Below are 13,857 nucleotides of genomic sequence, written 5' to 3'. Positions count from 1 at the left end.
CTGTTAAAATGACAAATGCCAGGGCAAAACGTACCTTCAAACAAACTAAACGCCGGTCATGGAGGAAATATGTGTCCAAAATCAACTCCCGCACACCCATGTCCAAGGTGTGGAACATGATTCAAAAGATCAAGGGCAAAGGGTCAAAATCAGGAGTTCACCACCTGAAAGATGGCGACTCCCTTCTAACAAATAAATCTGAAATTGCAAACAAACTTGGCGAAACTTTGGCAAACCACTCCTCCTCATCAAATTATAACCCTCAGTTCCAGAAATATCAAAGCCAACAAGAAAAGAAACCAGTCAATTTTAACTCTGATAAAGGGGAGGATTACAATGAAACGTTTTCCTCCATGAATTACGTACTGCCCTAGGACAGGCTCACGACACTGCGGCAGGAGCTGATGAAATCCATTATCAGCTTCTGAAACTCCTCCCTGACATAGGCTTGGAAACACTCCTAAATATATTTGATGACATCTGGACATCCGGACACTTCCCCTTCGTGGCACACAATGCCATCATCATCCCTACACTCCAAAACCCGGTCGCGACCATACTGATCCCTCAAACTACCGCCCTATATCACTAACTAGCTGTGTTTGCAAAACCATGGAGCCCATGGTCAACAATCGATTAATCTGGTACTTGAGACCAATAACCTCCTCAGTGACCTCCAATGTGGTTTCGAAAAACCGAAGTACCATTGACCATCTGGTGCGTCTGGAAGCATTCATCAAAAACTCCATTGTCAACAAACAACATGCAGTATCTATCTTTTTCGACTTAGAAAAGCATATGATACAACATGGAAGCATGGTATCCTAAAAGATTTACACGAGTTTGGATTGAGGGGTAGACTACCTCAATTCATATCTCGGTTTCTAAATAACAGACAATTCCAAGTTCGGGTGGGTTCCACACTGTCTGACTACTTCCACCAAGATCAGGGCGTCCCCCAAGGCAGCATCCTGTCTGTCACACTTTTAGCATCAAAATTAACAGCCTCACTAACGTTCTGAACTCATATTCGACCGCCACCTGACATTCTTACCACACATAAAATATTTGAAAACAAAGTGCCTGAAGGCTTTAGACTTGCTAAGAGTAGTTTTTCAAATACAGAGTGGGGAGGGGATCAGACCACCCTCCTTCACCTGTACAGATCATTAGTCCGCAGTAAACTAGATTATGGCTCCATTGTCTACGGTGGAGCCTGCAAAAGCAATTTAGAAAAATTAGACTCTATCCACCACCAAGGACTAAGGCTCTGCCTGGGAGCTTTTAGGACCTCTCCGGTAGACAGTCTATATGCGGAGGCCAATGAACCTTCCCTTGAACAACGCCGCATTAAACTCTCACTGCAGTATATCACTAAATTACGTTCAAATGAGTCCAATCCAGCATACAATTGTGTTTTCAACCCGCTCTATGAAAACTTATTTCCTAAACTGCCAAGCCTGGTTCCACCACTTGGAATCAGGATCAAACCACACATATCTGCAGCTAAAATTGATCTCAACATCATTGCGCCTTACCGACTTCTGTCCTCACCACCATGGCAAATGGTGAAACCAGAGGTCGATCTTACCCTCACCAAACTCAAAAGTCTGAAACAAATCCTTTGGTGTTCCAACAGGAATACAACCAGTTACGTTTGCAGTATAACACTCACAGATCCATCTTCACAGACGGATCCAAGGACGATGGCCAAGTTGCCAGCGCTACAGTCATTGGAGCCAAGACTGTCTCCTCTAGGATCCCCGACAACAGTTCCATTTTCACCGCTGAAGCCAAAGCTATCTTCTCAGCTCTGACCTACATTCAACAGCAAAATCAGTCCAAAACTTCATCGTATTTACAGATTCATTATCCTGCCTTCAAGCACTTCTAAACGTGACTTCAAGTCACCCAATCATCCTGGACATATTAGAACTGTACAACGACCTTTCTACTAGCCAATATGACATCGTCCCTCTGCTGGTTGCCGGGTCACGTCGGCTTAGCAGGTAGCAGTAAGGCCGATGCTGCAGCAAAAGCAGCTCTTGAAATGCCGCTATCTCCACTGCTAATCCCGTACAGTGATTTCAAACCCACTATCAAAAGCTATACTCGGGACTTGATGCAAAAAAGGTGGGACACTCAAGTAGGAAGAAACAAACTCCATGAATTGAAGCCAACAATCGGTTATACCTACTTGGGTTGCCAGTCAAGACGTGATGAAGTAATTTTACGACGATGTCGTATTGGCCACAGTCGATTTACACATGACTATCTGCTAAAAACAGATGGGGATGGACCCCCAGTGTGTCTCTCCTGCGATGAGGCTCTCACCGTCAAGCATATTCTGCTTGACTGTGTGGATTTTACATCTGCAAGGGACTCGCATTATCACGCAAACCAATCTGAAAGATCTGTTCTCCAGCGTGAGCGCTCATCTGATACTAAACTACCTGAGGGAAGTCGATCTGTATCATAAAATGTAACTGTGTAATGTCAATAACGAATGTACCTGCTTTTCAATCTAGTGCTATGACATTCTCTGTTTTAAAATGACAACGTAATGAATGTATGTCTTTGAAACGAAACCACTTTGTACTTACAATGTATATTAATGCAGACTTGTTCTCGTCACTATATGGCTGGAATAATGCCGATGTAACGTAAAGTCCAACTCAACTCAACTCAACTCAACTCTAGATGACTGATCATCCTTTTCGCGAACCTTGTAAGGAGAATTTTGCCTTTGTGAACCCTTGTAAGGAGAGCTGTGCCTTTGCGAACCTTCTACCGCCGATTCATTACTTCGTGACTTCAAATGATGAGAGCTGTGCTTTCGCGAACGTCTGCTCTGCGGGCTGCCACTGTAGGATGATTTATGCTCATGCAATGCTCTGTGGTGTGAGCTTCTTCCTCTTTGCATACCTCTATGATGTGGTGAACAGCTTCGCGAACGTCTGCGAGATCTAGATCTGGAGCGACTTGAAGATGATGACGTCCAACTCGTTACTCTGCTGCGTCTGGAGTCTGAAGAGGTGTAGATTGTTGAGTGGACGTTCGCAGAGGTGTACGTTCGCGAACGTTATCTCCCACTGCCGATGTCTGCGTGGAGGGTTGACTGAGGCCTGTAGCTTCGCGTAGATCTGAGGGTTCGTGAACTCCTCCTACAGCTGCGAGGCTTCGCTGAGCCTGTGCTTCTTCCGCGAACCGCCGCTCCATCATGGACATCATCTGGTTGGTGAACTGCGTCATGAACTCGCCAGGGTCGAAGTTCTGCGTTGTCTGAAGGTGCAGGGGTGTGGACGCAGCGTTCGCAAACGCTGAAGTGTTCAGTACCTCTGGTTCATTGCATTGAGATGCTGGAGGTAGATCATCAGATATCTGGCAAGTTATGATCGTTGCATGTGAAGATCTAGTCGTAGATGTTTAAGAAGTCGTCACCCTCATCGGTACTTCAGGTAGAAGTATCGGCGGTTCATCAAAGACGTCTTCTTGTCAAGGGGTAGGATCTCTTCGCTGAAAGATCTATGCTGAGACAACTTCTTAGGACGCACCGACTTCCCCGTCGCTGCAGCTGCCTTTATCTGCGACGTGGAGGATGACGTCTACTTCTTAAGAGACGACGTAGGCTGCGAGGTAGTCATCTTCTTTTTAGCGCCTGTAACAGCTGACTGCCCCTGTAAAGAACTCCAGTTATCACCAGAGTTATGCATCTCAACTGCAACAGATAACTCACGGTTTGCAGACTCATCTCTGTTATTATCCATCGTGACTGCCGATAATTTCCTCACCCTGTCCATGGCACGTCTGAATATATATGATAAATATTGGCTAAATTGTATTTGTGACAAATAAACACAATAATAACAACGTGAGTTGGAAGAACATGGTGTACTGCACGAAGGGCATGGGGGGTGAGGATCAGCACGAGACAACCTGTGCCTGCAAACAACACCTGAGTTCATGAAATGTAAACACAATTACACAGCATGAAAATATGGCACAATTCAAAGTTTTTACGTAAATAAATTACACATAATATATTATTATGATAGCCAAAACCATAAACAGCGTAATTTTACAATAATAGGCCTAAATGAACAAGGATATATGCCGTATAGGGACTCCAAGTACTCGCCCAACCATTCACTTTGGCGAAAAGGGAGAGAGTGACAAGTATGGGCACGTCACATGGTATGTTTGCGCGGGAAAGGGCAAGGGAGGTAACTCGTGGGTGAGTATTTATACGTCTGCTTGAGGGAACTTCAAGGATTCAAGTGTTCCACTACCATTCGAAAAGAAAAGGGAGATAAGCAAAAGATCATGAGTCAGGATAAGGAAAAATATGTAATTTTATTCTATTTTGAAGATCGATAAGCTCGAAACAAAATGCTCGATGAAACATAGTCAAAATGGGTTAATTATGTCTGCAAAACAATCTGTATGAAATAGTTTAAATAAAGCGACTGTAGATGTTAGTGAACTCAAAACAACTAATCGAACGGTTTCCGCACCGTGCAACGTCATATCATTACGTCTACGATTCTTAGCGATATAGCTCGGCGGAGAAGCGGGTAATAATTCTTCCAGTTACGGAACCTGTTAAAGCGTCACTGACCAATGAAATTAAAGTATTTTACATGAAGGTAAGATAAATTCTCTTCCACCATCCAACCTGCTTTTAAGTTGAGTCTGCAAAACAATGCCATGTATGAAATAGTTTAAATAAAGCAGTGAAAGTCTATAAAGTAGATGTGTGCATAGTGAACTCAAAAACAACTAATCGAACGGTTTCCGCACCGTGCACTGCATGCGTCATATCATTACGTCATACGATTCTTAGCGATATAGCTTCTCGGCGGAGAGATTGGCAGCGGGTAATAATTCTTCCAGTTACGGAACCTGTTAAAGCGTCACTGACCAATGAAATTAAAGTATTTTACATGAAGGTAAGATAAATTCTCTTCCACCATCAAACTGCTGTTCCTCACTGATGTAGATCGCCGCCATATAGCATGAATATTGCAGGTTGCACCGTTAAACAAGATAAATTCTCCTCCACCATCCAAAATGCTGTTCCTCACTGATGTAGATCGCCGCCATATAGCTTGAATATTGCAGGGTGCACCATTAAACAACAAACCAACCAACTAACATTAATGTAGATGCTAAAATGGTAAATTGTTATGCAACTGAGACGAAATGTATAAAATGAAAATTGCCCACGCATTACTTTACTTTATTACTACACAGGCAAAGCCCTTTTCTATAATTGCAAACAATTACTATGAAAACCAATGTGCTTCCCTTCTTTCCCGCCACATTATTGTTAATTGCCATAAGTCACAATTGTGAGATAAAGGAATGGACAAGGGTATGCTTTATATTGCTGATATGTATATCCGGTTTATTGTCCCTCGCCGCAACACGGAACGGGGGACTATGTATTCAGCGGCGTTCGTACGTACGTACCTCCCGTTTCTTGTTAACGCGATATCACGTGATCTGTTGTACCCAATGTCTTCAAATTTGGTGACAGCTTACAATGGGGGATTACGCAGACACCAGTCTATTTTGGTGACCTTGACCTTATTTTCAAGGTCACCACACTACTGTGACCACTTTTCAAACTCATGTTAACGCGATATCTCATGAACTATTGTCCCTAATGTCTTCAAATTTGGTGACAACCTACATTAGGGGATTACACAGACACCAGTCGATTTTGGTGCACATTAGAATAAAAATGGCCCATTACAATTTTGATACTGATACAAGGCCACGAAGCCCACCCCTCCCTTTTCGAGACTAAGTCCAAATTGTTTCCATGTAAATCATGACAAATATAAATGCCAAATATCTGTTGATAGCAAAATGCTCCACTTCGAGATATGTCTCATATATCTGCTAAGTTCAGTTGAAAGACATTGAATGGTTTTCGAGTTGTGATCCGGAAATGCAGCCCACCCCTCACTTTTGAGGGTGGGGAATAAAAATGGGATGCTGTGATCTAACTTGACATTAGATGCTGTGACGACGTGCTTATGACGTAACAATGCCACGACGACAGCATTGTGACGTCACGGGCAGAGTTAACAGTTACTGTTCCATACCAGGACCGTCCTGTTTTAAAACCAGAGTCATGGAATAGCCCTAGAGCGTAATCAACATCACAACACAACATAGTATGAAGATTAACAACATAAGTTTATTCAAAAACATATTACAACACACACACTTTCACACATGAAGCATCCATCTTCACACTCACTGTACACACCTTGCATAATCCCTACAGGTAAACACTATTCATTCACCCATCCTACAGTTTATGTCTCACACGACTCTCAAAACACACCTTCCTACATGTACAAGCAATCACTTTACATACCCACACTTCTACTGCGTAAACACACACACACACACACACACACACACACGTTACTTAACATTATAATATACTAAGCACTTATACCTAGAATTTTATCACACTGTTTTACTGTTTACCGACATACATGAACCCTACTACTAATTACATGTACTTGTAACTCATTATTTACTGTGACAACAGACCATACCTGAAATACATGATTCGTACAACCATAATCACGATATATCCCTGTGCCAACACATAACTATTAAATAGAATGATTAAATGTTCAGTTCAAAGATGGTACTGCTCAATGTCCATTCATGTCCACATATGAAGGTCAACACACGAGAGTCAGACACATGTCAACACACACAACCTGGCCATGGTCAACACCTCCATGGGATACCGTCTACACCGTAACGAAGCGCCATCTACTTCACGACGCCATCACGACGCAACACACACGCCCGTCACAGACCAGGCCTGCTCACGCAACGAAGCTCCCTCTACTTCACGACGCCACCACGACGCAACACACATGCCCGTCACAGACCAGGGCTTCTCATTCTAATGAAGCGCCTCTACTTCACAACGCCACCACGACGCAACACACACTCCCGTCACAGACCAGGCCTGCTCACGTAATGAAGCGCCCTCTACTTCACAACGCCACCACGACGCAACACACACTCCCGTCACAGACCAGGCCTGCTCACGTAATGAAGCGCCTCTACTTCACAACGCCACCACGACGCAACACACACTCCCGTCACAGACCAGGCCTGCTCACGTAACGAAGCTTCCTCTACTAAGTGGTCACGACTTTACACACACGCACACGACTATCAGTAGGTATTTGCTTTAACAATTGGAGTGAATCATAAATACACATCACTACATTTCACTATATTCTATTGCTTACACGCCGAAACTGTACTAATACATGAATACTTTTCAACATTTTATGGTTATATTACCAATTGACTATTGCAAAAAATTCCTTAAATTCACAACATATAAATATAACGTTAGTTTTATTATAACGCTATCATTGACACATTAATGCAAATCATACAATTGATACAATTACAACAAATTATGCAATTCGCACAATTTCCACAAATACTCAGATTTCATACACAAAGCCTACATTGCATTCGCATAAAGAAATCATTCTCAAAATTGTACTCACGTTCACTGCAAAGAATGACAAAACTAAACATCCTATCAAATAATAGAAACCATTAACAGTACTTTACCACTTCTATATTACGCCTAAGTGACAATGAAATGTTCCACAAATACAGAACCTAACAGCAATATTAATTCCATTGATAATAAATAAATGTACCTACGTCCAAGCGACCAAATATGACAAGGGAAAACACAGAATAGGTCCGATGTGGATGCTCTCCAAAATCGCTGTGCGCCAGGACTACAGCCTGACCAACCTATGTAGAACACACACACGTGCTGCATGTTTTTCCCGCAAGCAAGTCCATGCTGGGAAAATATGTCAATTGTATGCTTATACACTTTAGTGTATATCTATGTATTGGTGAACTAAGGAATAAACACACATAAAAAACACGTGCATGTATGCATATGTTATTTGAAATTACCTGAGTTTGAAAATACAACGACTCAATAAACTGGTGTTTTGAGTTGAAAATAAATCGGTATAAGTGGATATGACTATTTTTACTCTTGATACTTAACTGTTACATGTTTTCTTTTTGTCTGCAGCATACACAGCCCTGTCACCATAATGTGGAAGTTGTTGGTAAGTATCATATGTCTAAAGAACTTTGGGTGAAGAAGGTGATCAGGTGTTTTGGCTTCCGTGATAACCGCCTCTTATATAACCTATGGAAACTCTACTATGACGACGTTTGTGTATTCTGTGTTATTGCTCACATGATGGCAGTTGCTGCTGCTGCTCATCCACTGAAGCCTCAGACACCAGGGCGAAGCTAAAATGCTGTAGTTCTAAATCAAGGACCAACACTAACATTAGGCAGGCTTGCACAGTAATGCACAGTCTTGTATATGATTGGGTGATGACATTAGGCATGCTTGCACAGTTAGGCACAGTTTTATATATGAATGGGTGATGACATTAGGCAGGCTTGCACAGTAATGCACAGTCTTGTATATGATTGGGTGATGACATTAGGCATGCTTGCACAGTTAGGCACAGTTTTATATACTTAGTCAAACAAGAAACTTCACATTCTTTCTTCAGGGAGATGGTAAGATGGTTAAATTGTTATTATTTCATTGCTGAGATCTGTGTGATGTACTCGATACACTGACAGTGCCATAATCAGTTCCATTAGGCTACACCGCCGTTCCAAAACATGGGTATACAGAATGTCAAGTCACAAGAATAAAAATGCGAAATTTCTCAGTTCAGTATCGTGTATGGCCGCCCCGCGCATTCACCACTGCCAAACACCGTCTCCTCATCGACTGCCTGATGCTTGTGAACACGTGGTTGGGGATTCTGCGCCATTGCTCTTGCAAGACAGCGCCAAGTTCCTGCAAATTCTGAGGTTGGTTCCTAAGACCACGAAGCCTTCTCCCAAGTGCATCCCAAACGTGCTCTATTGGATTAAGGTCAGGGGACCTCGATGGCCAGTCCATGACGTTGATTCCAGCGTTTTGAAGGAAATTTCGTGTCAACATCGCGGTATGCGACTGAGCATTATCATGCTGGAACTGTAGACCTGGGCCATGAGCCGCCATGAAAGGAACAAGTTCAGGGGTGAGCACCTGGTCGTGGTAAGCAGCAGCTGTGAGGTTTCCACGGATGACCAGAAGTCGGGAACGGTTGTTCCCACAGAAAGCACCCCACAGCATGCAACTTCCGCCCCCGAATCTGTCGACTTCCTGCATACAACATTGGGCATACCGTTCACGACGTCGTCTCCAGACTCTATGCCCGCCGTCCGCGAATCTGAGGATAAACCTGGATTCATCGCTAAAGACAACTCGATTCCAGTCTCTCTGGGTCCATCGGAGGTGACGTTGGGCCCACAGCAGACGTTGACGTTGATGAAACGGCGTCAATATTGTCGAGAATGAAGATTGGCAGCCCGCAACCGATTTCGAATGGTCTGTGAGGACAGTCGACCTCTAAACATCTCAGCCCTGGTTCGTGTAGCCGGCAGAAGTCTGTCACGTAGGTGACGTAGGACGATTTGACGGTCTTCTGCTCGTGACGTGGATGACACGTGGACGACCCGACCTTGGGTGATCAGAAGAGGTGCCAGTTTGTTGTAGACGACCTCGCAAGTCATACACAGTACGACGGCTGCATCCCATTGTTCTTGCGACGTCAATAACTGATCTTCCCGCTTGCAACATGCCAAGGGCACGTACACGTTGCACATTTGACAATCGTGGCATTTCAAGTACCGTTAGAACTGTGGTTTAAAAGTGTTTTTTCAATTCTTGAGGCCAATGCAAACACGTGCATATGAAGAAAACTCTAATTCGAAGATCACGTGATCGACTGCACGTGCAAAACCTGATTTGGCACTAACGTCATTTGCACGACGAATGGATGGGTTCGAGTCGGTTTTGCTAACGTGTTTCTAGAGTCGAAAGATAGGGATCCCATTTCGGATACATAGATGTATCATCAGAGAAAACTTATCCATTATTTTTTAAAATTACATTTTGTGAAGTTTCTTTTTTGACTCAGTATATATGAATGGGTGAAAAATATATATGAATGGTGTTACCATTTTGCATCTGGCACATTTAAACAGATATATACAGTTCATAAAGTTTGTCTATGAATCAGTTTGCGTTTGACTCATCTTCTTGCACTGTATTGTGGGTCCATTTACCGCATTTATAGCTAAATGTACTCTTAATTATTAGTAAGTTCAATTTGAAATATGACCATCATAAAATGCTTCGTTTTCTTCTGTTTAAGAAAGAAATCGTGAAAGAGGATGAAGGTGAATTCACTTTGGAAACCAATGACTTCTTTCGACCGAACCTGAAGCAGATTGGAAACAGTGTCTTTGATATCAGGAATTACTATATCCCTAAAGGTATTACTTTTCTGAAAGGTTTATGCAAAACTTGTGTCATACAGATGCAATTTCCCAGTTTGATGAAGACCATGCGATCCCATGTTGCACAAGTAAACACTTGCTGATATCAGTGTCACCAATAGGGTATGATATACTCATCATGCGATCCCATGTTGCACAAGTAAACACTTGCTGATATCAGTGTCACCAATAGGGTATGGTATACTCATCATGCGATCCCATGTTGCACAAGTAAACACTTGCTGATATCAGTGTCACCAATATGGTATGGTATACTCACCATGCGATCCCATGTTGCACAAGTAAACACTTGCTGATATCATTGTCACCAATATGGTATGGTATACTCATCATGCGATCCCATGTTGCACAAAAGTAAACACTTGCTGATATCAGTGTCACCAATATGGTATGGTATACTCACCATGCGATCCCATGTTGCACAAGTAAACACTTGCTGATATCATTGTCACCAATATGGTATGGTATACTCATCATGCGATCCCATGTTGCACAAGTAAACACTTGCTGATATCAGTGTCACCAATATGGTATGGTATACTCACCATGCGATCCCATGTTGCACAAGTAAACACTTGCTGATATCATTGTCACCAATATGGTATGGTATACTCATCATGCGATCCCATGTTGCACAAGTAAACACTTGCTGATATCAGTGTCACCAATATGGTATGGTATACTCACCATGCGATCCCATGTTGCACAAGTAAACACTTGCTGATATCATTGTCACCAATATGGTATGGTATACTCATCATGCGATCCCATGTTGCACAAGTAAACACTTGCTGATATCAGTGTCACCAATATGGTATGGTATACTCACCATGCGATCCCATGTTGCACAAGTAAACACTTGCTGATATCAGTGTCACCAATATGGTATGGCATACCACCATGCGATCCCATGTTGCACAAGTAAACACTTGCTGATATCAGTGTCACCAATATGGTATGGTATACTCATCATGCGATCCCATGTTGCACAAAGTAAACACTTGCTGATATCAGTGTCACCAATATGGTATGGTATACTCACCATGCGATCCTGGTATACTCATCATGCGATCCCATGTTGCACAAGTAAACACTTGCTGATATCAGTGTCACCGATATGGTATGGTATACTCATCATGCGATCCCATGTTGCACAAGTAAACACTTGCTGATATCAGTGTCACCAATATGGTATGGTATACTCATCATGCGATCCCATGTTGCACAAGTAAACACTTGCTGATATCAGTGTCACCGATATGGTATGGTATACTCATCATGCGATCCCATGTTGCACAAGTAAACACTTGCTGATATCAGTGTCACCAATAGGGTATGATATACTCATCATGCGATCCCATGTTGCACAAGTAAACACTTGCTGATATCAGTGTCACCAATAGGGTATGATATACTCATCATGTCGGTGTCATTGCTGTTTGATAGTGACTCAAAAGCACATGCTCATGTTATAGCCGGATTGTGCTTGTAATAATCCACATTTGGCAAATAAAAAGTAAAAGGTCGCACTAGATATGCATTAAATCTGAGATCTTTTCCTACATATCATATACGCATGTTTGTATCCTCTTTGAAGTCACCCAATACATATCATACATGCATAAGTCAAGAACGTTGTAAGTAAGGTGATGAAACATTTAAGTACAATATATATATGATTGTGAAATGCATGTGTACGTATTCTTTCGAGATGTAATAAATCAACTTTAAGTACTCTACTGTGAATTAAATATACTGAACCACAAAAGAAACGTCGCCTTACAAAACCAAATGCAAAATTTTGTTCTTACAAGGTGGCGTTTGCATTATGATTGTACCGTTTTGTTAACATGTTTTTCAATCCAAACTGACAGTTATTACCAACATCAGTGTGTTTTCTGATGAAAAAGCATATCGACCAAAAGCACCGAAAAAGGCAAACATGGTAAAAGGTTCCATATGACATTCGTGAAAATGAAAATGCACGTGCATGTCGTGACTTCCCTACCAATGAAAGCGAGTCTCAAACTCGCCTAAATTATTATTTTTTTGACACAATCACCATGCCACGACTTACGAGAGATCAGGCCCCGGGGTCATGAAAGATACTTAAGTCTAAAATTTGCTTAAGTCTGTCATTTTGATCTTAAGTCCAAAAAAATGTCTTAAATCGGGGATCACGTACATTTTTTAGTCTTAAAAGTTAAGACTGAGATCATTTTTTGTCTTAAATCTTGAGACTGCTACCTACCAGTCTTAAGTCCTTTTTGATGCCGAGGTTTTTTTTCAGGCGCACAATTTCATAAGGTTTGAAAAGTGAACGTTGTGCGAGATTTGCGCTCGCGTGGTCATGGATCTGCGTACAGCTATAAAATTACACAGAAATGTGGAATATTAAATTTCCTATCCGTTGGTATAAGTATAAATGCAAAAACCTCGGCGGTTTGAGAAATAAACACTGCTAAATGATGTCCAAAATTTTGCTATGCATTCAAAAACAGTAAATTTCTCCGGTTTTGATCGTGCACCGGTAAATGCACTGTGCTACGATTTTTTTAATTTGGCATCTTTACAGAAAGTGTGAGCGAATAAATTACAGCCTGATATCTGAACGACATAAGTATATATGAAATGGGTTTATTTGCTTATGCATAACGTCATACGCTCAACATTAAAAATGACTCGCAATAAATGTCAAAAATGGATTTTCTTCTATGACGTCAAAGGACGACAGAGAGGTCATACGCGTATAAAGATAAGGGGGCATAACTCCGCTATGCTTAACACTAGGTCAATGTAACTCATATCACTTGGAGAGAATTCGTTGTGGATACGGACGCTATATTTTCCTTATGTTTTGTTCACCGTGAACCAAACTACATGCATTCCAATACAAAGTTCCCCAATGTGAGCGGATACGTTTTAGTAGTTTCACAAGTTATAAGAAAAGATGACAATGTACTACATGAGAAAGCACGTAAAAGCGATTTGGATGGCCCTATCCGATATGTAAATTAGTTCTTAAATTCACATATTCTCCTGTTTGTGTAGATGTATTTTGACTGATTTTGGATCATTATTTACTGAGTACTACCCATATCTTCAAATATAATGAAATTACTGAAAAGATTACAAAATTGTAGTTGACGTCATTGCTTGTTTTATGTATTTTGCGACGTCCGAAAAAAACGACACTGGTATGCTGATCAGTATCTCACATAATTTCCATGAATTGTGTAAAAGGTTTCGGTTTCTATGTCTGAATTTAACACGCTTGTGACAGAACTTAAAATGACTGATTTTACCATTTAAATAATGTCCTGAATAGATCCATAATTAGAGTTTGACTTTGTATCTTAATATGAACAACACACGCACCTGTTTGGCATCAAT

The 13,857-nt window shown here is 41.7% G+C and overlaps 1 protein-coding gene across 1 annotated transcript in view; it reads left to right on the top strand.

The window, feature by feature from the left end:
- LOC124286843 (mRNA export factor GLE1-like) overlaps positions 1-13,857 on the top strand; it is a 135,109-nt gene that overhangs the window by 53,728 nt on the left and 67,524 nt on the right. The window contains exons 3-4 of the mRNA XM_046723285.1: positions 8,120-8,156; positions 10,320-10,440. Coding sequence (XP_046579241.1) covers positions 8,142-8,156; positions 10,320-10,440 — 136 coding nt within the window. The 5' untranslated portion in view covers positions 8,120-8,141. The remainder of the gene's footprint in view (positions 1-8,119; positions 8,157-10,319; positions 10,441-13,857) is intronic.

This window comes from Haliotis rubra, unplaced genomic scaffold (assembly GCF_003918875.1).
Source record: "Haliotis rubra isolate DU_JTF1 unplaced genomic scaffold, ASM391887v1 Scf393, whole genome shotgun sequence".
Lineage (NCBI taxonomy): Eukaryota > Metazoa > Mollusca > Gastropoda > Lepetellida > Haliotidae > Haliotis > Haliotis rubra.
The sequence above is the reverse complement of the archived record's forward strand: the minus strand, read 5'-3'. Positions and strand labels throughout refer to the sequence as shown.